This window comes from Manihot esculenta, chromosome 16, assembly GCF_001659605.2.
Source record: "Manihot esculenta cultivar AM560-2 chromosome 16, M.esculenta_v8, whole genome shotgun sequence".
NCBI lineage: Eukaryota > Viridiplantae > Streptophyta > Magnoliopsida > Malpighiales > Euphorbiaceae > Manihot > Manihot esculenta.
In genome coordinates, this window is record NC_035176.2 from 31,914,163 (window position 1) to 31,942,092 (window position 27,930).

The 27,930-nt window shown below is 34.4% G+C and overlaps 2 protein-coding genes and 1 long non-coding RNA gene across 7 annotated transcripts; 1 reads left to right on the plus strand and 2 right to left on the minus strand.

Annotated features, from left to right (window-relative positions):
- Positions 1–800: 800 nt before the first annotated feature.
- Positions 801–18,140, minus strand: LOC110603574 (probable plastidic glucose transporter 2). Of its 2 annotated transcripts, none has more exons than XM_021741334.2 (15): positions 17,851–18,140; positions 17,603–17,645; positions 17,041–17,134; positions 16,594–16,705; positions 16,421–16,488; positions 16,187–16,319; positions 15,431–15,530; positions 15,200–15,312; positions 15,021–15,114; positions 14,419–14,572; positions 13,336–13,479; positions 13,182–13,255; positions 2,170–2,258; positions 1,551–1,665; positions 801–1,470 (listed from the first exon to the last, which is right to left on the minus strand). In XM_021741334.2, exons 2-15 carry the CDS (start codon positions 17,621–17,623, stop codon positions 1,288–1,290), a joined length of 1,494 nt encoding a protein of 497 aa, XP_021597026.1. In that variant the 5' UTR covers positions 17,624–17,645; positions 17,851–18,140; the 3' UTR covers positions 801–1,287. The 2 variants fall into 2 exon arrangements, with proteins under 2 accessions (XP_021597026.1, XP_021597025.1); XM_021741333.2 differs by having other exon boundaries at positions 17,603–17,670.
- LOC110603576 lies at positions 12,262–13,175 on the minus strand. The gene is made up of 2 exons (XR_002486149.2): positions 13,044–13,175; positions 12,262–12,930 (listed from the first exon to the last, which is right to left on the minus strand). It is a non-coding gene; the product is annotated as an uncharacterized LOC110603576 (long non-coding RNA).
- A 3,131-nt stretch (positions 18,141–21,271) lies between the features above and the next one.
- On the plus strand, positions 21,272–27,719 carry LOC110604029 (protein tesmin/TSO1-like CXC 5). Of its 4 annotated transcripts, XM_021742059.1 has the most exons (10): positions 21,272–21,492; positions 21,614–22,020; positions 22,889–22,996; positions 23,510–23,702; positions 24,379–24,738; positions 25,114–25,217; positions 25,291–25,385; positions 25,546–25,596; positions 25,784–26,200; positions 26,769–27,719. In XM_021742059.1, exons 2-10 carry the CDS (start codon positions 21,728–21,730, stop codon positions 27,017–27,019), a joined length of 1,872 nt encoding a protein of 623 aa, XP_021597751.1. In that variant the 5' UTR covers positions 21,272–21,492; positions 21,614–21,727; the 3' UTR covers positions 27,020–27,719. The 4 variants fall into 4 exon arrangements, with proteins under 4 accessions (XP_021597751.1, XP_021597752.1, XP_021597754.1 ...); XM_021742060.2 differs by having other exon boundaries at positions 21,273–22,020; positions 23,510–23,687; XM_021742062.1 differs by lacking the exon at positions 25,546–25,596 and having other exon boundaries at positions 21,273–22,020.
- Positions 27,720–27,930: the final 211 nt, after the last annotated feature.

A 27,930-nucleotide genomic window follows, 5' to 3' on the forward strand; every position in this document is an offset into this window, starting at 1 on the left:
GTTTACTCAATTCACGTTTTTGAATTTGACGGTTCAGGGCTCCTGAACCTGAACGTGGATCCACAGACCACGGGCTGGAGGTTGACCACTGGGCTGCATTCTGGCTGAGCTTTTATCCCATAAGCCCCTTTTCCCAGGGACATCCGATATGGATCAAGTCAACTCACCAGAATTTTCAACGTTTTGGGCAATTTAACAGCGGAAATGTGGTGAGGACATTGAAAACTGCCTGATTATGGAACAATTTCTTTTGCCAATATCGGAAAGCCTATTGATTAAGAAGCCTGCCTCCCTAATTTGTCCCATGATGAAGTCTCGCTAGTCTACAGCAATGGAACTGCTCCATCACGAGTGCTCAGCAAAGAGCCTCTTCCAGTTCCCATGTCAGAGCTTCATGTGCCTTTGACAAATGGTGGACAAGATGAAGATTCTCCCGGTGGATGGTATGACTACAACGTCAGAGAATCTGATTCTGATTTTAATGAGTTTGCCTCTAAAATGAACATCACAACCACCTGTACTGGTTTTTCCCTGCAGTTGTTCTGTGCTCAAAGACAATGAGGTCTGTTTTCTGTAGCTCTGGAATCTCATAATTTAATTATGCAACATATTTTTTTGTCCCAAAATCCTTTGCGTTTTCATGTTAAAACAATGAAATGGTAAATCTGTTTCAAAATGATTTTAAACGAATGCAATGGTAAATTTGTTAATCCAGTTTGATGGAAGATGCCATTTTGCCAGTGAACATTTCCAGAAGAGTTGTACACTGCATGCCCCCATCTCAATTCACTAGTTGAAAATTTTAATGAAATGGAAGAAATTATTGCAATTCTTATCTCGCTCGTCATGGTACTGCAAATTCTGAGATTTGCATGTCCCATTGGGAATAAAAAGGAAAATTAACAACTTCCATAATACACTAATAATTTTCAGGAAGGTACACAGTCGAGGGTACAAAACCCAAGTTCTAGATATTTGCCTACTAAAGTGAAAGCCTGTCCCGTAGAACTCCATAAAAGGCACTCGCCTGCTCAACAGAGTTGGTCACAAACAAGCCACTGCTCAAGCATATCATTCTTACTCTACCTTCAGATTCCCCAGCTCATGAACATGTTCTGCAATTCAGATTTATGCTTAAAGCTACTCTAGAGCATGTTTCTTCCCTTGGGATGCAGCATATGAATACTTTTCGCAATATGAGACGACTGATGCTTAAGCTACATCAGCTAAACTTCACTCTACCGGTGTATAGTCCACTGAGGGACATATTTAAAAGAGATGAAATCTCTATTCTGGGGGGAGGAGAGCTATCTCGATTTCTTGTAGTGATTTTCCCTTTGTTTCCATAACATTCCTCTTCACAAAAACTACTGCAATCATGCAAAATGTGGCAAATATGGTGTACAATAGCTGTGGTCCAAGTTGCTTCAGCAATGGCAAAAATAGCAAGCCCACAAAGAAATTGATCACCTGAAGTTGATTTTGACTTGTGATTTACAAGAGATGGACAAATGAAGGAATACTAGGATCGAAATGGTAACAGAGTTTACCCAGTGCACTGACATACAGACTGCCATAGCTTTTGCCCTGATTCGATTGGGGAAAATCTCTGGTAGGAGTAGACCTGGAACTGGACCAGCTCCTAAAGCAAATGTGAAGACATACCTGTACAGAGAAGTTCTCAGATATGGGCACATGTCCTGACATTGTCAATTCAGAAATTTACATTTTTGTCATCTGTTGCCACTGCCAACATCTTAGATTAATTATGAGTTTTTCTAAGTGGCTGCCAAAAGGAATCAAGTACAAGACTTTCTCAAAGACCTACCCATTTCATTGATCCCCTTACTACTAGATTTACAGACCTACCACTTGGATGTGATGATGGCCAGAGATGAGGCAATTAGCAAGTGATCATCATTACAAGTGTTGATCCTGCATCTATCTAGTTTATGTTTTTACCTTTTTGGGCAAGGATTGTTCATTTAGGATGAAAGGCAATATGAATAAACTACAGTAAAATGGAAGACTTCTATGCAAGAAAATGAGTGTCGTCACGCTCTGATCCTAGGGTCATTGTTAAGCAAAAGGGGCCCATTGTTAACATGATATGCATTATAACAAGGAACATAATATAATTTAACAGTTACGAGGAAAACCAATACTCACATAAGCATGCCACCAACAGACAGGTACAAAGCTCCAGATCCTAACACATAAGAACTTGCTCCAGCAACTTGAAAGCCCATGGATATTGCCTGAATGGAGAAATCGCACCATATAGAAGATCAGGCTTCTAAGATGACAACAGATACATAGGCTCCGTTTATCTCACATGAAAGATAAAATTATAGAGGAACAGCCATTTACAATAGCAGCAACAATTGTTAAGGTTGCCCAGGCAAATAATTTGTTAACACCTACCCATACAAAAATTTTGTCATTACACCTATTTATTTAAAATATTATTGTTTTGCATGTGATGTCAAAGTTGCACATGCCACGGTTTCTCTTTCTTAAAAATCAACTCCTCACTTTGGGCTGATTTTATCCACCAAAACAGTGGCTTATCAATTTCCAGAATGAGTGACCAAAGCACCGCCACCAAACCGGCTCCGTGGGCTGCTCAAGTTGTCTGTCTCCAGTACACGCGCCAGTGCGTGAACCGTTCTCCAGCGACCTTTTCACGCCGGCGACCCTTCCTCCAGCATTGCCTGACGCTAGCAACTCCAGCCCACTAGGTTTGGTCACCTGTCCAGCTCGTCTTTACACGTCCGTTGTGAACAATAGCTTCGGATTTACTGTTCACAGGCACAAATCCTCCTTTTTTGGCAGATTCAGTCCCTATTCAATCCTCGACATGTCTGAGAAGCAGAACACCCTCAATACAAGTTCCTTAAACCTTTCTTTTCAATTGCTACTGTGAAGTTGCAAGGAAGTAATAATTATGTGTCTTGGGTTGCATCAGTAGAATTATGGTTTTTAGGACGGGGTATGATGATCATTTAACAAAAAATGTCACTAATATCACTGCCACTGATGGAACCAACTGGGTTAAGATTGATGCTCAACTATGTAGTCTTTTATGGCATTCATTAGACCCAAAATTGTTTGCTTTGTTTCAGTCTTGCAAAACTTATTGTAAGGTTTGGACTAAGGCCAAAACATTATACACTAATGACATACCACGCATTTATAAGGTTGTGTCGGATATAGTTCATTTACAACAGAATCATTAGGATATGACTAGTTACTTGGGTCAGGTAAAAACTCTGAAAGATGAATTTAATTCTCTTATGCCTTTTACCGATGATGTTGATGCGCAAGAAAAACAATGAGATAAATTTTTTATGGTTTTAGCATTAATTGGGTTGCGATCTGACCTTTGTTCTGTGAAAGATCAAATTTTGACTGGTTCAACTATTCCAACTTTAGAAGATGTGTCAACTAGGTTCTTACGTATTTTCCTTAGTAAGAGTGAAGCTACTGATATGGAATCCTCAGTTTTGGCTGTGCAGCAAGAAAATCAAGGACAAGAAGAAAATCGCAAAGGTAAAGGGAAGAAGTTCCATTGCTCCTATTATGATAAGATTGGTCACACACGGGATGTATGTTGAGCATTGCATGGCCGACCACCATGGCCTAATCAATTCAATAGTATTGGCAAGTCAGCAGTTCATCTTGCCCAATTTAATGAAGAAGGCCCGCTTCCACAATCTACCGATAGAATCTCAGGAACAAGATTCAATCACTTTAACTGGAGAAAACTATAAAAAAAATACTTGCAGTTCCAAACAACTAAGCAACATCCTTCATCTTCCAACATTGCTCACTCTGGTAATTCCTTTACTTGTCTAACTAAGTCTTCACCTGTTGGTCCATGGATCCTAAACTCTAGTGCTTCTGATCACATCTCTATTAATCACAGTCTTTTCTCTATTCTTGTTTCACCTTCCACACCATCTAAAGTCACCTTAGTTAATGATTCACAAACTCAAGTTAAAGGAATAGGAAAAGTACAACTCTTTCCTTCTATTTCCTTAATTACTGTTTTGTTCACTCCTGAGTGTCCATATAATTTAATCTCCATTAGCAAATTGATCAAAATTTTAATTGTTCGGTAATCTTTACTGTTGATTCCGTTGTGGTGTAGGACCGGAGTATTGGGAGAATGATTGAAACAGGATTTGAGTCACAAGGATTGTACCATCTCTCCACCTCTCCACTTGCTTTTGTTTCTACCACTTCCGCTAAGCTTATTTATAACCGTTTGGGACATCCTAGTCTTCTCAAATTGCAGAAAATTGTCCCTAGTCTTTCTTCTTTGTCTTCTTTAGCATGTGAGTCATGTCAACTTAGAAAACAAACTCAGGCTTCATTTCCCAAACAAGTCAATAACAGGGCCACCTCGATATTTGACATTGTTCATTCAGACATTTGGGATCCAAGTCGTGTCAGTACAACTTTGAGATTTCAATATTTTGTTACTTTTGTTGATAATTATTCTCGTTGCACTTGGCTTTTTTTTAATGAAGAATTGCTTTGAGTTATTCTCCATTTTTCAAAAATTTTGTGCTAAAATTCATAATCAATTTGGGGTTCACATTAAGGTTTTGCATAGTGATAATGCACGAGAATATCTTTCCTCTTCTTTTTCTCATTTCTTGTCTACTCAGGGTGTTACTCACCCGACTTCTTATGCCCATACTCCTCAATAAAATGGTGTTATCGAGCGAAAAAATCGGCATTTTATTGTGTTGACCAATATAGAATGTCCCTAATTAGGAGGATTCAAATCTTTGGAATCCTAATTAGGCTTGATTTAAGAGATTTTATTCTTATTGTAAATATTCCTAATTTAGGTTGATTCTTTGTGTATAAATACTCAAACTTTGTAAAGATCAATTCAATTGGAAAAGAACAAAAAATTCCTCCCAGAATTCATCATGGTGTCAGAGCACTTTTCCTAATTTTAGGGTTTAAATTCAATTTTTCTCTTAGGATTTCTAAAACCCTAGATCTATCTTTTTGGTACTACTCTATTTAGGAACATTTTTTTTTCATCTCACCGCCGCCACCAGCCGGGTCACCGGACCGTCGCCGGCCAGCCGTCTAGCTCCGACGCCGGAAAGCCACACTCATGAGGATTCTGAGTCTTTTCCACGCACCAACGTGTGTGACATTTTCCGGTGGTCTTTTTTCGATGGCAATCCTTTTTGGCAAACTCGCCTTCAAGTCGCGCTTCTGACTTGTGTAGACCTGTGACTTGGTTCACTTTTTTCCGGCGTGGGAGACGTTTTTTGATCGTTTTTCCGACAGTGATCTTTTCCGATAGACTCGTCTTCAAGCTGCGCTTATGATCTGCTGGACTCTCCTTTTTCGCCGGTGAACAGTAATTCTTTCTTCAGTAACAATAATTTTCTACTAATTTTGACAGAAAGGATGATTTTTTCTTGAAATGGTAGTGACTCGTGTGGATAATGTAAGGACTTCTGATAATGCTTTTGTTTTGTCTCTTGATTCTGCTCCATGGATTATTGATTCTGGTACAAATAGACATATGACGGACTCTTCTGCACGCTTCCTTGATTATCTTCTATATCTAAAAAAAGACACTGTGAGAATCGCAGATGGTTCTTCCACTCCTATATCTGGAACCGTTTCTATTATTTATACTCTAAATATCAAACTATCATATGTTCTTCATGTTCCTTGTTTTATTGTTAATCTTTTATCTGTTAGTGCTCTCACCAAAATACTTAACTGTAAAATTAAATTTTTTCCTGACCATTGTGATATTCAGGACCTTTAAACTGGGAAGAGGATTGGAAATGGTAGACTATACAATGGCTTATATATGTTGGAAGGGAATCTGAGTTTGAATTCACCTCGAGCTCTTCTTGGAAGAAATCAAAATGTCAACTAGGAAATCATAAAGTAGCATCAACGGTTCGGACACCCATCATTCTTTGTTTTAGAGAAACTTTATCCTGATTTATTTTCCAAGGCTCAATGTGATTCTTTAGTTTGTGATGCTTGTGAGTATGCTAAGCATATAAGAACCTTTTATCCCTTCAGTAACAATAGGAGTACAATCCCTTTTGTGACCATCCATTCTGATGTATGGGGACCTACTCAAACAGTCCCATTATCTGGTAATCGTTGGTTTGCTACTTTTATTAATTGTTGCACTCGCATGACTTGGGTTTATTTGATAAAAGGCAAAAAGTGATATGATTTCTTACTTTCAATATTTTCACATGAAGATTTGTACTCAATTTGATGTTAAGATAAAAGTTTTGAGAATTGATAATGGTACATAGTACATGGATGGCCGATTTTCTGCTTATCTAGAATCTAATAAGATACTGCATCAAACTAGTTGTCTTTACACTAGTGCCCAAAATAGTGTTGCTGAAAGAAAAAATAAACACTTGTTGAAAATAGCCCGATCTCTCATTTTCACAATGAACCTTCCAAAAACCTATTGGGGAGATGCAGTCTTAGTCGTAGCTTATCTCATTAATAGAATGCCTCTTAAAGCTCTTGCCTTTAAAAGCACTTTAGAGATATTACAAGGGAAAAATGCTTATATTATTCCATAAAAAATGTTTAGATGCACGTGTTTATTACAAGGGAAAAATGCTTATATTATTCCATAAAAAATGTTTAGATGCGCGTGTTTTGTTCATACTAGAGCAAGTGGAAAGCTCAATCCGAGAGCTATTAAATGTGTGTTTGTTGGATACTTTCCCACACAGAAGGGTTACAAGTGCTATCACCCTCCATCTAGAAAATATTTTGTCAGTATGAATGTTACATTTAGAGAGCCTGAACCTTATTTCAGTACTACCCTATCACCTCTTCAGGGGGAGGACAATGAGAGAGAAAAAATGATTTCTATAACTCTAGAATGGTTTACTCTAGAGGAGACTACTATATAGGGGGAGACTATTGGTAATCAGGAGACTATTATGCAAGAGAAGACTATTGGTGACCAAATTGGGCGTTTAGATAAGTCAAATTTAAGGAGATACTCAAGAAGAGACAAAACAGAAGCAAAAAAACCATTGTGCAGCCTACTCAATGTCATGAATCTTTCTCTTCTCCATCTGATGAGTCGTCCCTAAACCTTAAACCCTTTGATGATCTAAATAAACCAATTGCTCAAAGAAAATGAGTTAGATCTTGCACAAAACACTCTATTTCTAACTCTCTCTTATGATTTTTTGTCTCCATCCTATAGAGTCTTTGCCTTGTCTATTCCACAGGATTGAAAGGAAGCTCTTGCAGATCCTAAATAGAAAGAAGCAATGATTGAAGAGATGAAAGTACCGGCAAAAAATGAGACCTGGGAGCTTGTCACTCTTCCACCTGGGAAGAAACTTGTTGGCTGCAAATGGGTGTTCACTGTGAAACACAAAGCAGATGGATCAATTGAAAGATTCAAAGTTAGACTACTGGCCAAGGGACACACTCAAACCTATAGAGCAGATTACCAGGAGACATTTGCTCCTGTTACCAAAATGAACTCAATCAGAGTATTGCTATCTTGCGCTGTCAACTTTGATTGGGATCTACAACAATTTAATGTGAAAAATGCATTCCTCTGCGGAGACTTGGAGGAGGAAGTGTATATGAAAATCCCTTCTGGATTTGCTGATGAAAAAACACAAGGAAAGGTGTGCAGGCTAAAGAAGGCTTTGTATGGGTTGAAACAGTCACCAGTTTGATCGATTCAGTAGAGCTATGATTTCCTTTAGCTATCAACAGAGCAATGCTGACTATACCCTATTTATCAGACATCACAAGAGTAAAATTACTCTTCTTATAGTCTATGTTGATGACATAGTAATGACATGAGATGACACTGCAGAGATGACTCGACTGAAAAAGTTTTTGACTCAAGAGTTTGAAATTAAAAATTTACGAAAACTGCAATATAGATTCCCAGGTCAAAGAAGGGAATCTTTATTTCTCAGAGAAAATACATTCTAGATCTAAACTAGTATGTTAGGTTGCAAACCAGCAGAAACTCTCATTGAGAGTAATCACAAGCTACAAGCAGGAATTGGTGAATCAGTGAATATGGGCAGATATCAGAGGTTGGTAGGCATACTGATTTATCTTTCACATACTCGACCAGACATCGCATATGTAGTCAGTTTAGTCAGTCAATTTATGCATGATTCTCGTGAGTCTCACATGCAAGCTGTTTTTCGCATTTTGCGATACTTGAAATCTGCTCCTAGAAAAGGTCTCCTATTTTCTAAACACGATCATTTTCGCATACATTCATTCACAGATGCAGATTGGGCTGGATTCCTTAATGATAGAAGGTCGACTAGTGGGTACTGTAAACTTGTGGGAGGAAACCTTGTCACTTGGAGAAACAAAAAGCAAAGTATTGTTGCTCAATCAAGTGCTGAGGCAGAATATAGACTAATGGCACAAGGTGTTTGTGAACTCCTATGGTTGCAGAGATTGTTGGATGAATTGAAACTATTAGAGAGAGACAAACTCCTCTTGTACTGTGACAACAATGCTGTCATTAGTATAGCTCACAATCCGGTTCAACATGACCGAACGAAACACGTAAAGATTAATCGATGCTTTATGAAAGAGAAGTTAATAAATGGTGTCTTAAGGATAGATTATGTGACTTCTAATGAACAGCTAACTGATGTGTTTACCAAAAGAGTCAGCAACAAGACCTATCATACCTTGATTTGCAAGTTGAACACGTGTGATATCTGTGCACCGACTTGAGAGAGAATGTTAACCAACATAGAAGGTTCTTAATTACGAGGATTCAAATTTTTGGGATCCTAATTAGGCTTGATTTAAAAGATTTTATTCTTATTGTAACTATTCCTAATTTAGGTTGATTCTTTGTGTATAAATACTCAAACCTTGTAAAGATCAATTCAATTGGAATAGAATAAAAAATTCCTCTCAAAATTCTTCAGATTGAAGCAACCCGTACCTTACACATACATCATAATGTTTCGCTACATTTTTGGGGCGAGACAGTCCTTACCGCCTGCTACTTGATAAACCGTATGTCTTTCTCTATTTTGCAGCATCAAAGTCCTCATTTGGTTCTCTTTCTCAGCCAAACCTCCAACCAGTTGTCTCTGCGAGTTTCTGGATATATTTGTTTTGTTCATGATCATACCCTTAGTAAAGACAAACTCTAGCCAAAATCAGTTAAATGTGTCTTTCTTGGCCATTCTCAACTTAAAAAAGATTATAAATGTTATGATTCCACTACTAACAGATATTTTGTCTCTGCAGATGTCACCTTTTTTTAAACCTTCCCTTACTTTTCTTCTAGTCCAACGCACAAAACCTTTATTACTAGAGCTTTACCTATACCTTCAATTCTTATCTCTCCTTGGCCTCAAGTCAGTCCATCTCCCACTCCTACACCACCTCTTCAGGTCTACACATGTAGGCCTCATCCATCTGCTAATAACAATACTTCTCTCCCTGATGCAGGTATTTCTAATGACTCACCTCCAGTTCTATCATCACCTACTTCAGTCATGCCTTCGGTAGCAATAGCTACTCCTCTTATTCTTCGAAAAGGTATTTGCTCATCTTGAAATCCTCATTCCATTTATAATTTTGTAAGTTGCCATCGTTTGTCTCCTTTCTATTATACTTTTGTTTCCACCATGTCTGCTGTTTCTATACTCAAGACAGTTAGAGAAGTACTGGATCATCCTGGTTGGTGTAATGTTATGATTGAGGAGATGACTGCTCTTCATAATAATAGAACTTGGGAACTGATATCTTTACCACTTGGCAAGTCTACTGTTGGTTGTCGATGGATTTACACAGTTAAGGTGGGACCTGATGACAAAATTGATCGCCTTAAAGCTCGCCTTGTAGCTAAAGGTTACACACATATTTTTTGGCTTGATTACAGTGATACTTGCTCTCCAGCAGCCAAAATAGCTTCTGTCCGCCTCCTTATCCATTGGCTGCAATTAATCACTGGACTCTTCATCAACTGGACATTAAAAATGCATTTCTTCATGGTGAGCTCGCCGAAGAAGTCTATATGGAACAACCTCCAGGATTTGTTGCTCAAGGGGAGTCCAGCTTAGTATGTCGTCTTCGACGCTCCTTGTATAGTCTAAAACAGTCTCCAAAAGCATGATTTGAACGATTCAGTCCTGTAATTCAACAGTTTGGAATGTCTCGAAGTAATTCTGATCATTTCGTATTTTTTTGTCATAATAGCGATAGATGCATCTACTTAGTGGTCTATGTTGATGATATTGTCATTACATGAAATAATCATGACGGAATCTCTCAGCTTAAGCAACATTTGTTCAGTCATTTCCAAACTAAAGACCTGGAGAAATTGAAGTATTTCTTGGGGATTAAAGTGGCACAGTCTAAAACAGGTATTGCGATTTTCCAACGGAAATATGCTTTGAATATATTGGAAGAAACCGACATGTTAGACTGTAGACATGTGGACACTCCTATAGATCCAAATGTCAAACTTGTTTCTGAATAGGGGGGAGCCACTTAAAGATCCTACTAAATACAGATTAGTTGGCAAACTCAATTATCTCACTATCACACAACCAGATATTTCCTTTGTTGTAAGTGTGGTTAGTCAATTTCTTCAAACCCTATACAGTAGTCATTGGAATGCAGTCATTCGTATTCTTAAATATATCAAAGGAACTCCAGGACAGAGTCTACTCTATGAGGACAAGGATCACTCACAAATTGTTGGTTATTCTGATGCAAATTGAATAGATTCCCTTTCAGATAGACGATCTACTTCAGGATATTGTATTATGATTGGAGGGAATCTTATATCCTGAAAAAGTAAAAAACAAGGTGTGGTTGCAAGATTAAGTGCAGAAGCATAATATTGAGCTATGGCTTTGGCAACATGCAAACTCATTTAGTTGAAGCAACTCCTTTAGTATTTGAAATATAACGATACTAGCCAAATGAAACTAATATGTGATAATCAAGCTGCCCTCCATATTGCATCAAATCCAGTTTTTCATGAGAGGACGAAGCACATACAGGTGAATTGCCATTTTATTATGCAAAAGATTGAGTCGGCATGCATTTCTACTAGTTTTGTCAACTCAAAGGATCAAACTAGCTAATGTTTTCACAAAATCTCTTTGGGGGTTCACGAATCGAATATATTTGTAACTAGCTTGGAGCATATGACATATACGCTCCAGCTTGAAGGGAGAGTGTTGAGATACTTTTTGTAAATAGTCTAGATTTATAGTGATTATATACATAATTAGAGACATGATTATGTGATATGATTGGGATAAATTAGACTATAATTAAGGAATTAATTTATTTTCTCACCTAATATGTATTTTTGTAAATAATATATATACCCCAATTGGCTTGAGGGGAATTATCAAACAATTTTCTCTTAAAGTTTCTGCTTTTCTCTTCTTTTCATCATCGTTTTCAAAAACCATAATATTTTATACATTAAAGAAAAAAACTTATGATTGAGATAAATTAGACTATAATTAAGGAATTAATTTATTTTCTTACCTAATATGTATTTTTGTAAATAGTATATATACCTCAATTGGCTTGAGGGGAATTATCAAGCATTTTTCTCTCAAAACTTCTTTCCTTTTCTTTTCATCATCGTTTTCAAAAATCATAATATTTTATACACTAAAGATATAAAGAAAAAAACTAATGAACATGTTAGAGAACAAGAGAGAAGACAAAAAAGTTAATGATTATTTTTTTTTTCTAATTTCAAGTCAGTTGTATAAAACTGCAACCAATTATAGCAATTGGGCCTAAAATGCCAAAATTAAAAAATCTAGATTAAAATGCATATTCGCGTAAAGGTTTAGTTTTTTAATATAATTAGACCAGAAGAAAATGCATAGATTATATTAGAACACATAATGAGGCAAGGATGCTGGCAAATGTGGAAAAGGCCGCAGGAAACAGCAGAGTGGGAAAAAATGCTGCAGGAAAGCATGGTGCTGGGCAAGAAGAGTAGCAGGAAAACGCAACAGACAAACTACACGATTCTTTTACGTAAACAAAAATAAAAAGATAAAAACATGTGTTTCTTAGCTGTGGATAAAGCTTAATTAACCCTTTCTTTGGATGCTTAATTTCTGTAAGGAAATTGAAGAGAAACTAAAAAGGACAAATAAAAGAGAAAAGTAAAGACTAAAAATTTGATTTAATTAATATAGTTTGGATAGATTATTAGAGTATAGGAGAAATATAATTTTTCTTTTGAAAAAAAAAAGGTCAAAAATAACCATTATACTCTCACAAGCTAAGACATAGATGCTTTTAGAAAAAAAGAAGACAGCAAAAGTAACGCAACAGACAAGCTGCATGAGTCTTTGACGTAAACAGGAAAGGGATAAAAAAAGCGCCCATGTTTCTTAGCTGTGAATAAAGAGAAAAGAAATTTGATTTAATTAATATTGTTTGGATAGATTATTAGAATATAGGAGAAATATAATTTTTCTTCTGAAAAAAAGGTGAGAAATGACTATTATACTCTCACAAGCTAAGAAATAGATGCTTAAAGAAAAGAGGGCATTTAAGTATTTTAATACAAATAATACCAATATCTCTCCATTTTCCCACTACTTTGGGAGAAGTATTTTGGGTTAAATACAAGGAATTGGGAAATGTAATTTTTCCTCTTTTCTCTTCTTTAATCTCCTCTATTTGGTATCCAAATAAGAGAATTTATGGAAATCAAATTTCTTCTTCTCTCTTCTCTCTTCCATTCCTTCAATCCAAACAAAGGGTAAAAGAATAGAAGGGCTATAAATCACCTAGCCCATTCAAAAAATTGCTCCACTAGACGGTTATTTTCCTTTATTCTGGAAGATTAAACAGCTGTTTGAATAAAATCTGTTTTTCGTATTTTCCCTGAAAACAGGAGTTCAGACTTTAGAGGGATATATTAGATCATCTCACTAACACTTTCCCTGGTATTAATGACCTCCCACAAACTAAGAACAGAAAAGTTGTCTTGTTCCTACCTACTGTTTGATTCAAAAGGAAAGTAGGTTTTTCCTTCTGCCCTTCTCCAGATATTTTCCGTTTCACAAGTAGCTTAGATTCATAAATGCAACACTCCTTACACACGAAACTTCCCATGGAAAAAAAATGGAACATACCATTCCAAAAAAGCTCCCCAGAAGCAACACCTTTCTTCCTAGTTTATCCATCAACACCATTGCACCAATAGATCCTGGAGGCAATTAAGATTATGGTTCAAGACAATTTGCAACAATGACCATGCACATGAAAGTAGCTGTGATGTTATTATACCTGATAGATTTGCAATTCCGACAAAGACATTTGCCAGGTCTGACGGTACTCCCGCACTTTTAAATACAGTTGAAGAGAAATAAAACACAGCATTTATACCAGAGAGCTGTTGTAAAGCAAATAGGGTTGATCCAATAAAAACAACTGCAAAAGGAACATGTGAATAACAAAGCCTAACGGAAACAGGCAAAAAAAGCGAAAAAAAAAAGGAGAAAAAGAGGAAATGACTGCCATCAGAAAGCTACACACAATCACAATGCCCGCAGGTAGGGTTAGCATCTGTGCTCTCTGTTCGAACAGCTTTGAAAAAAAATCTCAAAACCGAGCAACTGAATATTAAGGGATAATGATGAACCAGTGTAGAAACAGAGAAATATTTTTTTGAGGGGGTCAATAGTGTATATAAAATTAATTCAAAAAATAGTTCACTCATTACTTATATTTTGAGGAGTTAATATTATAAAGTCAAAAGATAATATAACATAATATCGTTAAGCTACATTTGTTTGAGACTATCAATGCTATGAAAATTTATTGAAATATATAATAAGAAATAAATTGTTTGATTTTTCACATTAACTATGCCACAATAAAATAACATAAATTATTTTTGAAGGGACCAAATAATTAAAAAAAATTCCAAGAAGTATATATGTAGGTATATAAAAGAACATTTTAGAGGGATAGGGGCCATGGCTCCCCTAGCGCCCCTCCTATACCCTGGTTTAAACCGAACTGAATAAGCGAGTAAAATCAAAATGAAAACTAGTCTAATTCATCAGTTTTGGACTGATTTAGGACTCTCTTTTCCTTTTTTGTTACTTATTTTCAGATTCGTTTCACAAATTAGGAGAGATACAATAATCCTAATGTCTAAATTACAAAACCCAGTGTCCTGGTTATTCTGAAAATTTTGATTTAATAACCAAACCAAACTAAATATACCAAACTTTTATACTTTCATATAGAATTGAACTACAAAATAAACTGAACTCAATTTCTCAAGAAAATCAATTTGAAAGTTCGTTCAAAGCAGCTCACTCCTATAGTAGGAATACACCCACAAAGAAGAAAATCATGTACCTCTAAAATGGCGACCATAAAACAATTCGGAGAGCTTCACAGTGTCGGTGTCATCCCCTCTGTCTAATTTGGATAACTCGTGCATTGCAAATTTGACGAGTCCTTTACCTAAAAGCTTCTCAAATTCAATTTCAGCTTCAGCGCTTCTTCCTTGCTGTCTCAACAAATAAGAAGCTATAAGCATCCATCTTCAACATAAGCACTAGTAAAACAGCAGATCTTGCACTCATGAGGATTTCAGATCATGCTGTAACATATATTATACTTTGCAATGAATTTTTGGGAGAAAAAGTTCTTTTATTAGTGTTAAGGCCAGGAAGTTATCAGAATATATAAATGCAAAGATTGTTTAAAAATCTAAAAGTTAAATATTGAGCATCAACGCATGATCAGGGAGGGAGGGGAGGGGGGAGAGAGGTTAAAAAAAAGTATAGCAAATGAGAACAAAATTTCATGGAAACAAAGGGATGAGGAAGTGCACAGCCCCAGTAAGCAATTCAGATGATTTTTCTTAATACGAGATTGATAAGACAAATTCTGTTTTTATAACTGACATAATCAAAGTAGATTAATAGAAAGTGAAAATTTTAATGGAACCAAACCTTGTATAACCAATGTGGACTCTCTGCACAGAACCCCATGGCAAGTGCAAGTATTCCAGCAGGAATTGCAGATACCCAAAAACAGATGCGCCACCTGAGCATATTTCAAATTGGGTGCTTGAAAGTTGAAATTCTGAATATGGAGCACTAACAGTGGGTTCTAAAGTAACATATCTTACCAGCCTGCAATTTCTCTGACAGGGATTCCAATGAACAGAGCCCCCATAAGTCCAATACAGTTTCCAATCTGGATGAAGCTTCCATAAGTGCCCCTTATAAAAGCAGGAGAAACCTGATTACACCAACAAGGTTAACCAAAATAAAAAGGGGGATTGTGGAAACACTTCCTACACTTATGCAAAGAAAGATCAAATAGTACTCATTGAAGTGCAAGTAAATCAATTAGATACCTCTGTCACATAAAGAGATGCTACAGGGGGCCCAACACCAATTCCCATCCCTACTAGTAATCTTCCAAAAAGCATAGCAGCTAAATTTGTTGCTGTTGCACTGAGAATGCGCATCATTCCAGATGTCAAAATTAACTCAGATTTTAAATCAGAAAAGTAAAAAAGACGAGGTGCATAGTGAGGACTAATCTGCATGTTATAATGAAGAAAGAGAAGAAACGAAATATTATGCAGATTAAAAAAGGCTGTAAAAGGAACAATTTACAGCATACTACCCATTGTTACCTCCAAACAAGTAAAAGCAGTCCAATATAGTTTGATCAAGTTACAGCTATGGGTATGAACAGATAATTGCATTACACTAAATTTTTCCTTCACACCTTCTATTTTTCATTTGTGTGCTTGAGAGTGTGAACTTGGTTGTGTTTATATATGCATGGAGTAGTTTATGTACAGTTGCAAAACACCCATGCCTGTGAGCCTAATTATAGTTTTTCTCAACAAAGTTCTTTTGATTTATCCAAGAAAAACATTCTCGAGTAAAATATTAACTTAAGAACCTGAGTTAGGAATTGTCTAAATGGGGCAAAACACCCATGTCTCTGAGCCTAATTATAGTTTTTCTCAACAAAGTTCTTTGCATTTATCCAAGAGAAACATTCTCGAGTAAAATATTAACTTAAGAACCTAAGTTAGAAATTGACTAATAAAGCAAAAAGGAAATATGAGATTTGCTTCCTGCAGAAGGAATATTACCTTATAGAAGCACCAATAACCATGGGCAAAGCACACAACTGAAAAGCCCTACGGCGCCCAAACCCATCAGCAATCCATCCGCTAAACAAGGATCCAATCAAGGCACCACCCAAACATGTGCTAACCACCAGGCCTTCAGTAGAAATTAATTATTAGTTGGAGATTTCATTCAAATGAAGGACATCAGAATAGATTATACCAAAAGCCAAAATGGAAAGCAACATTATATGTCACCTTCTGCCAAGGTATTTCCATTGAATCCAAGATCCGATGAGATGCTTTCAAGTGGTTCATTCACCACACTACAAAAGGCAAATATCCAAGTCATCACATCACCATCTACCAAAAATGGCACCAGTGATGTAAAAAGAAAAACTGCAAAACATGAGCCCAAAAAGTGCACACACCCTATGTGGTAGCCAAATAAGAAGGATGATATGGTTGCCACCAGTATATGTGGAAGAGAAAGCCTCCATGAAGGATTCGAAGCTTCTGGATCCTCATTGTTTTGTACAAGAGCTAAACCAACAAACAATGAGATCAAATTCAGATATCTTAGATGATTCATTAAAATTTGAAAAATCAAAGAAAAACCACCTAAACAACTGTAAATATTTTACACAAGCACAACAAAGAAAGAACAGAAACCCAAAACTGATAGTGCCAAAAACAAGAAAACTATGCATCAAACTTGAGATTTGCCATAGCTTTAGGTTCTATTTCAGATTGATAACTAAAAACCACACAATCCGCTAGTGAAAAGTGGTCAGGTAACCACAAGGGAAGCTATAGAAAAATTAATGATAAAGTGAACTAAACCATTGACGCTGAATGCTTTAGTAGATGGATTTTACCTGAATTATCTTCTACATCCACTACATTTGTATAATCTCTTGATGAGGTCCGTTTGTATGTTGAATTTCCCCACATGCCGAAAATGCAGCAAGCCTACACTCCAAATCACCCAATTTTAAGATTTTAGGTAACATCACAGTATTCATTCCACCTCATTACCAGTTAACGTCAACTTTATTTTGCATCATTGTGGTCTGCATTTTCCATGGTATCTCATTACTCTGTCTTAATTCTTAAATATTACAAATCTTTGAAAGCATGCCGTCCAGATCAGTCTTGTTAGAAGTTTTTATTTTTAAGATATGACTATTTTCCTCTCTTTTTTTCTGCTTCCCATCCCTTGCTTTCCCTGCAATCAGATATTAGCACCACCTGGTAGCTATAAAAGCACATACAAGAGAAGGATCTACATGAAAATTTCTATTTCTATTTACTTATTAGCAACACACAACAGAAAGAAATCTATAAGCTAATTCATAATTAAAGCGAACTCCACGTATATTAATGCAATCTTTCAATAACAACCAGATTGTTAAATGCACCAGAGGATCCAAAACAAACCGTGCGAAGAGGCTGCAGCATCCGATCAATTGTTGCTGCAAAGCTACAAGGAAGCAGAATTGACAAACCTGTGAAAAATTAAACAACAAAAGAAAAACTTCCAGTTTTTTACGATAAAAAAAAAAAAAAACTATAATAACCTTCAAAAAAATAGAAATCAAATGGGTCCTCATGAGATCAAAAGCAAAACGATACAAAAAGAAGCATTACTTCATTTGCGGAACTTATCCAAATTACAAAATCAATACCTCGATAACGTTTCGAATATCCAGTTATCTACAAAGGATCTGAAAGATGAAAAACGATATCAAAATACTTTGACAGCCCGAGAAAAATTTTGATGCGAGCTTAAATATAAGCAGGAGTTAATAAAGTAACTAGGGGAGCTATCGTGGGCCAGGACGGTGGTCGAGTCGTGAGGGAGGAAAGCTTCCTAATGTACGAAGAAGAGAACACAGCAACAGCATCACAGTGAAGCGTATTTCTACGGAGAAAAACACTGGACTTCTTCCTTTGAGGCCAAGGGATAAAAAGGACAAATTAAGGGCAGCGAGGGCAAATTATCTAGTGCATCTGGGCATCACTTGATGTGGGACCTCTACTCATACATCTTAGGAGAATTACTCTCTAGTTTTTAAGGTTTAGTGATAATTACTAGTTAATTTTTTATTTTGAAACATATGTTTACATTTTTAGGTATTAAAAAACCTATTAATTAATTTTTTATTATTTTATTTTTTAAAAAATTAATTAATGTAATTTTTATAAAATTAATGAATTTATTAATAAATTTTATTTAAATAATAAAATCCTTAATATTTAAAGTTGGTGGAAGACTGAGTAATAGATTTTTTAATATTTTAAAAATATTTTAATAATTTTTTTAAATTAATAGATTAATCATATATTAAATAATTATATTACCTGAATTTTATTTTAGTAATTTATTAGCACCATTTTAGATTTAACAAAACCAATAGAATAATTTTTCATTAAATTTTTTATAATGAATTAATTTTTAAATTTATTTTTTATCTAATAAAATAATTATTCTGTTAATAAAAAGTATAAATTACTATTAATTAATTATTGACTAAAGATTTTATGTTTTTTTAATAATCGCTCATGGTTAAAATTATTTTATAATATAAAATTATTTTTATTTATTATTTTAATAATAAAAATAAATTATATTTTATTTTTAAATTTTAATATATTTAATAAATATTTTTAAATTGAATATTTAAATATTTATATAATTAATCCGTTTAAATAATGTGTGATTTTATTAAATTTTTTTGTATAAAAATATTTTTCTTATTATTTTAAATAAATAAATTATATGTATAATTAACCGTTTTATATTTTTAAAATTAAATATTTAAATCTTTTATAATTCATTTATTTAGATTCCCATCTTTTTATTTAATTTTTACAATTAAAAATATAAAAATATTTTTATTATCTCATTTTTAAATTAAAAATATTAAGTAGCTAGAATTTTATCTAATTTTTATTATTTATTAAAAATTAAATATCTTAATCCTTTATTTTTCATTTAAAATACATTTAAATTTTAATTAATTTATATACAAATTATCATATTCAATTACATTTTAACGCTTTTTATTATTTAAATTTTATTTATTAAAATACTTTAATATTTGATAATTTTAAAACTTCAAATAAATTATAAATTGTTAAAAAAATTTTAGATAAAAATTATACTATCAAAAATTTGATCACCTGTCAGTTTTAAATTAATATTTTTAGTGAATGAAATAATTATAATTTTATATGGATTGGAAATAGAGAATTAATAATTTAATTTTAAAAATATAAAAATTAATATATTAATTACGTTAAAATTTAAAAATTAAAATATAATTTATATAATATAAAATATTTCACTCAATTTAAATATTTATATAGATATTTTAGATATTTAAAATATTTATTATCTTTTTAATTTATTAATTTAGATAAATAAGATAAATATAAATGAATTATATTATTTAAATTGATTGATTATGAAAAGATTTAAGTGATTAATTTAAAAAATTTAAAGATTAATTCATTAATTACGCTTAGAGTATAAAAATTAAAGTATAATTTATTCTTAATAATATTTTAATTAACATTAAATATTATATGTTTTAAATTGTGAATTTTTTTTATATTTTAAGTTTTATAAATATTTATAATATTATATAAAAGTGAAAATAAAGAATAAATAATGAAATTAATAAAAAATAATATTATCATAATAAAAATATATATTTAATAGTTATTTTATTATTTAAATAAAATTTTATGAACTATATTATAATTTATTATTAATTTATATAAATTTAATTTAATTCTCTTATTTATAATTATAGTAAATTTAAAAAATTTAATTTTATTATTCAATATTTAAAGTGTGAAATATAAATATAAATTATCGTTTGTATTTATTTATACAACAATCCAATTTATAAAATAAAATGTGCAAAGTTTTAATTTTTCATAAAATAAGTTAAATTATTTTTACATTAATTTAAATAAAATAATCATAAGGAAGGAAAATACAAAGGTGAAATAAACTTATAATCATCTCTATTATTTCTTTTTTTTTATTTGAATGAGAGTAAAATAAAAATAAAAAATAAAATAAAAATATTTAACTTTCCAAAGAGAGGAAAGTAAATGACATTTAATTTTTTAATTTTACTCTTTTAATTCTCACAAGTTTCAATAATTTAATGATGTTAGAATTGTAATTTAATGGTTAACGGTAACTTTTTCCTCTAATTACGTTATTTTCTCTCCAAATGAGAGGAATTGATGAGAGAGATAATAAAAGTTATTTTCGTTTCTCTAGTTATTTTCTCTTCTTACACCATATTATATTTACTTTAATTTTAATTCTTAAAATTTTGTAAAATTAAATTTTTATTTTTTGAAATTGAAATTAAAATTTGAGGGAGTAAAACTGAAATCTCTTAGATTTACTCAGACATATTTACTATCAGACTAAATTTATAAGTGTTTATAAAATTAAATTTAAATTATGTATTTAATTTAAAGAAAAATTAAAATTTAATTTTTTTAAAGCATAATTAAAATTCAATTTTAAAAATTGAATTTCATTCGTTTCAAAAAAAATTTGAATTCCATGAAATTAATTATAATTAAAATTAAGTCTTTCAAATTATTATTTATTTGATAAATAACTAAAAATTATGTCCTTCAAATTAATAATTTATTTGATTCCCCCTCAATTTTCCCAGATCCAAATAAGGAGTTAGTTTCAAGTCAATGAGCTTCTCATTCACTTTTTTAGCGTAAATTTTTGTTCTACTTTTACTTTTGATAGAGCGGAACCCTCAAAACAAATTCCCTCCCTTTTCACTTGCTCCCTCACCGAATAATAACTTGCCACATTTCGTACCCCGTATGTGTCAACTCTCTAATGTCCCACAACAGATACCATCCCATTGGATATCTCCACTCACACCGTTTTCTTAAAACTTGTAGGTCTTTAATAATCCAACGGTGAAAAGGCTAACCATATTCTCTTTTCTATGAATTCCAATCGTCCAATTGTACCTTTCAAGACTAACCGTACGATAATGTCGAAACTTAAATCCCACCATTGAATATACTCGAAATTGAATTTCAAAATGTCTTGAGAGAGGGAGGAGAGACGAAGAAGAACGAAACCAAAGCGGAGTCACCTCCCACCCCTCATCACCTCCTTTACGCCATAGTCCCTCTTCCCTTTCTTTCCCAGTTAAGCCGCTGTTTCCTTCTCTATTATTTCTTTCTGTTTAGGGATTAAAGTGGTCTGAGAAAAGAATGGATCTTTTTAATTCTTTTTGTGGGAAATGACTCTTGGCTTAACTTAGGTGTGCAGTTTTCAGCTGATTAGTCTTGCATTTTCTTTTGTGTAATTACGTGTTTGGGATTTTATATTGAGGTTTTGGATCTGAAAGTTGGAGAATTTCAGTGGATTTTTCAAATTTGTAGGATTCTTTGTTTGCGGGGGGTGTTCAGTGGATTAATTTTGCTTCTGGTTTTTTCTGTTCAACGAAGAAATTGGAAATTTGGTGGAAGTTTTAGATATTTGGGAATCTGAATTTGATGGGTGAAGGTGAGGGAAACGAATTCCCTCCAAAAAAGGCGGCGCAATCGGACAAGCAGGGGAGCTCGGATTTCCCTGCGAAGAAGCTAGCGAGGCAGCTGGATTTCACGCAGGGGAATGTTGTCCTCCCAGACCACCCTCAATCGCAGCAGCAGCAGCAGCAGCCTGCTACGCTGCCACTGTCACAGAAGCCGGTTATCGTCACTCCGCAGAGCCAACTGCAGCAGCAGCCGCAGGTGGTAGCGATGCCAGCAGCGCCGCCGCCACAGCAGCATCCGCCTGCCAAGATTGTGTAAGTTTGTTTTATTTTTCTTTTTGCAAATTTTTATTTTTGGATACGAGTGTCAGTTTGTGAAATTCATCCTACGCATTTACTGTTCAAATTTGCAATTTTCATTTTGGTGAATGTAAATTTATGCAATGTTGGGCAAATTTTTTGAGAAAGTCCTGTTTTTGTTTGAAACGTTAGGTTTGAGGCATCGTGTTACTGTGTTTGGAAATTTTTTAGAGTTCTGGTTGCTGTTCTTTCAAGTTTCAATTCATTTTGCTGCTTTCGCTCCTTCTCTCTAATTCAAGAATTGCCTTTTGTTTTCTGCTACCGGTTTTTCCTATTTTTCAAATATGTGGAGTTGTGATTTCTTCTGAAAAAAAAAATGACTCTTTCTGATTGTAGTTTAATGAACTGCATTTTCAAAATGCATGTCTGGCGCATAAATATGGAGGAGTTTTATTGAGGTCATGTTGATTTTAGTATGAGAACTGTGACAGGTGTCCATGCTTAATATTTCTTGATCAACTCCTTACAATGCGAGGCATAAAAAATATTTTTGTTTGGGATACAAATAAAACAATTAGCAATCCAACTACATTTTTTTTTGGTTGTCTACAAGGAAAAAAGCACAATGAACTCAGACTTTGTTTAATGTGACCGTTCGTTTTCATGGTAATGATTATTTCTCGTTTTTTGTATTAGTGGTAATTAATTTTTGCATTGGTGAGTTCTGTTCTCCTAAAATCTCAGACACTCTTTGGAGAAATGCACGTGACCACTTCACCACAATGGCATTAATTGGAACCTAAGATTGACCAAGAATCATGCAACTTCTATGCCAGTATGGCAGTTTTCAATTTCAATTTTAACTTTACATTTTCTTTGCCAGGAAGCCAGAATCCCCAAAATCAAAACCAAGACCAAACGCTGAATTGAAAGACAGTACTCCAAAGAGACAAAAACAGTGCAACTGTAAACACTCACGGTGCTTGAAGCTGTAAGTGCATCTTGATTTAATCAATGAAATGATATTTGGCTTTGCTTAATAATTAACTTGTTGCTATTCGTTCCAATGAAATTGTCATGGACAGCTCTTATTACTGCTTAATTGATGCTGGAATTTGTTGCTAGTTGTTTTGTTCATTAATTTTTAAGGATGGGGTCAATGATGTTAGTTTGTTCCAGTTTTGTTTGAACATAAAGTTAAAGAAGCTTTTATGTGCTTTTCTCTTCTTCTTAAACCTAGGGTGCATATTTACCTGCAATGGTTAAGGTAATACAAGTGATAATGGGACTTACTGTATGCTGTTGTTACTGCCATAATATTGGAGTTTTAGTATTCGGGGCTTTATATCTTGTATCAGTTGTGTTTTACTCCTATCATTTCTTATTACTTAAATTTCTCTGTCATTTTTAACTTTCTTAGTTGTCTTGGTAACATTTTATGCCAATTCTTACACACCTAGTCGAAGATATTTACTGATATAAAGCCAATTTCTGTCTCGACAAGGTACTGTGAATGCTTTGCATCTGGAACATATTGTGATGGGTGCAATTGTGCAAATTGCTATAACAATGTTGAAAATGAAGGTGCTAGGCGAGAAGCTGTTGAGGCCACTTTGGAGCGCAATCCAAATGCATTCAGGCCGAAAATTGCTAGCAGTCCTCATGGAGCACGAGATAGTCGGGTATATCAATTAAATGTACTACTTTTCAGAAAAAAGCATATTTCTAATGTGTCATTAACTAAAATTGAGTCATTTTGCTGTCCTTTTGGTTCAAATTGGTTCAACAAACTAGACATCTGTTCTTTTCTATGCTTGTTGGATTCAGGAACAAGTGTTTGACACCTGTCTTTGCACAATAATTTGCTATATATATCTTGGATTTGGACACAAGTGTTAGATACATGTCTATGCCCAATATGGGTATCTTTTTCATAATTTTTCCTTCCATTTGGAGGAGCATACCCAAGTACAATATCTTTTTAGGTGCTAGGGAACTGCTATTGAGGATGGATTTTTTTTTTTAATTGTCATTTTCATTTTCTATGTGAATTTTGTTTTATTAAGAAAATGCCATACTACAAGGGTCATTTGCTTGATCCAATGTAAAGAAGTCTTAAGAGTTGCAGCCATAAGGTTGTAATATTGAGTGTCTAGAACAGTAACTTTATAAAAAGTCAAATTGAGGAATATCCTCATATTATGCTTCCTAGGGTCATGGTGGGTAACAGTGTCCAGAAAATTGAAATAAAGGTCACAGTAAAAGAGATCTCATATTGCCGCTTATAATGAATTGAAGTAGCTCTGTATTAATGATATTGCTCATTTTTATTGTTTTTGATGAAGTGTGTGAAATGATTTCAAATAAATCCAGGAGGAGAATTTGGAAGGATTACTGTTGGGAAAGCACAATAAGGGATGTCACTGCAAGAAATCTGGATGCCTTAAGAAGTACTGTGAATGTTTCCAAGCCAACATTCTTTGTTCTGAAAATTGCAAATGCATGGACTGTAAGAATTTTGAAGGAAGTGAAGAGAGGCAAGCTCTCTTTCATGGAGACCACACCAACAATATAGCATACATTCAACAGGCTGCTAATGCTGCAATAACTGGGGCTATTGGATCTTCTGGCTATGCATCACCTCCAATATCCAAGAAGCGAAAAGTTCAGGAACTTTTATTTGGGCCAACAGCCAAGGATCCATCCTTTCACAGGCTTGGACATTTTCATCAGGTAAATGCCCCTCTAACATTATTTGATTAATCCCCTCTAGCATAGATGGTGGAATCATATTATAGCAAATATGATTATAGGAAACATAAACTTTTTTGTATCAAGACTATCTTAGGTAATTCAGATGCTATTCAGTAAGGTTTTACTTGGCTTCAAGTAGGTTATGAATGTCAGAAAAGGAAAAAAAATTGCATAACTCTTGGCCTTGCACATTATACTGTCTACTTGGTATTATTTTAAAAATGTCTAGGTCCTTACTATTATTATTGTTTTAATTGCTGTTATTTACTTCGTGATATACTACCGAATCATTATCTTTGTGTAATGCTTTATAACCGAATATGACAGTTGGCATGTCATTTTTATCTTCATCAGGCAGTTAATACCAGGCCTTCTGCACCTTCCTGTTCCTTGGGCACCAATCCAGTTGCTCGTGCCACTAGTACCGCAACTTTGGGCCCTTCAAAATTCACGTACAGGTACAATGTCTTTGTTTATGAAATTTTACCAGTATGCTGATTCAGAAAACTAATATATGTGGTACAACTGAAGGTCACTCTTAGCAGACATTATCCAACCACAGGATTTAAAAGAACTTTGCTCAGTGTTGGTGGTTGTGTCAAGTGAAGCTGGAAAGACACTTGCAGGTATAGGGGATTCCAACTTTAGCAGCAAGTTTAGAATAATTAAGGCTAATATGTCTTTATGGCTTATCATGCATGTCTCTATTTGTGCATTAGTATGGCTGCTTATGATAATCTTGTCTTCAATATGGAACGCAACCCAGTTTCCTTTTTTTTTTTGAAGAAATCATACTCTTTTATGCAGAACAAGAAATTCTTGAGGAAGATATTCATGGTAAATTAAAGCACATCATTAGATTTTTATTAATTAGCGGTTGAAAATTGCTTCTACTTGTTTACATTGTGCATAAATTAGCATTTTTCTAGCCTTTAAAATTAAGAAAAAGGATGAATTTAAATATTGGTGTGAATTGTCACCATTATTTGACTTTAGATTTTGGTTGAATTCTTTGTACACGCAGACCAAAGAAATGCAACAGAAAAGCGGGTAGAGGATCAGACAGAAGCTTCCCTTGCCTCATCAACTCAAAAAAGTTTGCAGAGCCAGGAGGCTAATGTAGATAAAATTATTGCCTATGATTGTTGCAGTGCTAACCAGGTTGATAAAGTTGGACCTGAGGATTCTAGCTCAGATGGTGCTGACATGCCAAAAGGACGGCCAATGTCTCCCGGAACTCTGGCATTGATGTGTGATGAGCAAGATACAATGTTTATGGCAGCTGCTTCTCCCAATGTGTTAACGGGCCATGGATGCAGTGGTACCTCACAGTTGCCCTGTGGACAGGGCATGACTGAGATTTATGCAGAGCAGGAAAGAATTGTCTTGACAAAGTTCCGGGATTGCCTTAATAGGCTCATAACATATGGAGAAATCAAAGGCAAGCTTTCCATCTCCATTTCTTTGAACCATTGTGTGTTCATAGTTGTACCATAATAGAATGCCAGGTCATCACTTGCACTCTGTTGGAGTTGCCACAGGAGACAACCAAACACATGTTGTAGTATGGCTGAATCACTAAGAAGCCTGCATTGCCTTCTGATTTTGATTTTAAGGTGAATAAATAGGCTAACTGCCTTCACTTTTTGTTCTCGCCCCTCGACTGGGGAATAAATGGGATATCAGTAGTTCAAGTTAGGAAACCTGGTCCTTTTGAATTTGAAATGGATTACCACCATGATCTTTATAAATTTTTTCTTCGATGTGTGCATGATGAACATATATATATATATATATATAGCAATGAGACAGCGTGCATCAAGTACAATCAGCCATCTGTAATTTTCACGTGACACTTGCTATGTGGCTGGCACACTTTTGATTAGTCTATGCATTGTGAGCTCACATGAATGACCCTTTTTTTTTCTTTTCTAGTATCCTTTGTTCTAATCAGTTACTGTTCTCTTGCCTCAAGTATTATGAAGTAATGTTATTTTCTGTTCTAACAGAAACAAAGTGTTCATTATTGGCGAGGACTGAACTGGGGAATCAAAAAGATCAATCAAGCAATGGCACAATGAATGCCAGAGCTGAATTGGCAAATCAACAGGGACATTACAGCAATGGTATTACAAATCATATCATTCTACCTACATCCAGGACATCACAGATGGTAACTTCTATGGTTGCCACCTCCAGTAATGATCTTCCAAGAGTTTCAGCCCTTCCACAACATGGGGATAACAAACCAATAACTTGAGATTGTAAAAGAGATTTTAGCTCTAAAAGCCGGTTCAAGGGATGCTTCTGCATTTGGTCGAACTAGATCAATGTTTATCCTTGATGCAATCTTAAGGGTGGCATTGAGCCCCATTGTGGAACTGACCCACATGTCGTGAGAATATCTGCATGTCAGTCTTTCTGCTTCAGCCACAATTTGAGACCCTACTGGTGAATTGCAGAGCCTTACAACAGCACAGAATATCATTAATGTTATAACATGGCGTTGGCAATGACCATCATAGATTGTATCTTTAGATACTAGGAATTTTTGTTGTTCTACTTCCACTGTTAAAAACAAAGAGCAAATTTGTGATTTTTCATCGAATGCAAACCCAAGAGTTGATCCATGTTCCTCATGACATCCCCAGAAGCTACTCATTACATCCCCAGAATACTCTCCTCTGCAGACCTGATACCACATGCACTGCTTGGGCTTTTCTAGCAGAATTCTCCTGAGAAGAGCTGCACATTGCTCTGTTTTTAAATGTATATACTTGTAGAAGGGAGAATTTTTATGCTCCTAGTGGGAGAACATTTTATGGCTGCAGGTATATCCTGTTTGAAAATTTGAATTTCAGTGCTATTTCAGCTGACTGTTGGATGCTGTGGAGAATGAAATGTAAGAGCTCACTGAAATTTTATAAAATAATCCTTGCATGAAATTTTATATTTTAATCTAGCGTTAGCATTTTGCATTGAAGATGATGCATTGAGGTTTTAACTATCCATGAAATGGGAATTGCAGAAGTAAGAGGACCAAAATCTGCCAAAACAGGGTTCAAACCTCCAGCTTATTTCATTTGTAATTTTATTATCGATTGTAATGAACTTTTAATTTTGAACATATGATTTTCATGAAAATTATTTGTTCAAGAAATCTCCCATCAC

Excerpts from the sequence above, each read along its gene's own strand:
- LOC110603574 (XM_021741334.2), bottom strand. The coding sequence starts at position 17,623 with ATGCTGCAGCCTCTTCGCACG. Across the intron at positions 14,573-15,020 it reads GTCCACATTGGTTATACAAG|CAAGGAAGAAGCGCTGAAGC; the intron begins GTTTGGTTCCAT and ends TTGTTGAGACAG. Across the intron at positions 2,259-13,181 it reads TGGGGAGCTTTTTTGGAATG|GCAATATCCATGGGCTTTCA; the intron begins GTATGTTCCATT and ends TTCTCCATTCAG.
- LOC110604029 (XM_021742059.1), top strand. The coding sequence starts at position 21,728 with ATGGGTGAAGGTGAGGGAAACGAATTCCCTCCAAAAAAGGCGGCGCAA. Across the intron at positions 23,703-24,378 it reads GTCGGGTATATCAATTAAAT|GAGGAGAATTTGGAAGGATT; the intron begins GTACTACTTTTC and ends AAATAAATCCAG. Across the intron at positions 26,201-26,768 it reads AACATATGGAGAAATCAAAG|AAACAAAGTGTTCATTATTG; the intron begins GCAAGCTTTCCA and ends CTGTTCTAACAG.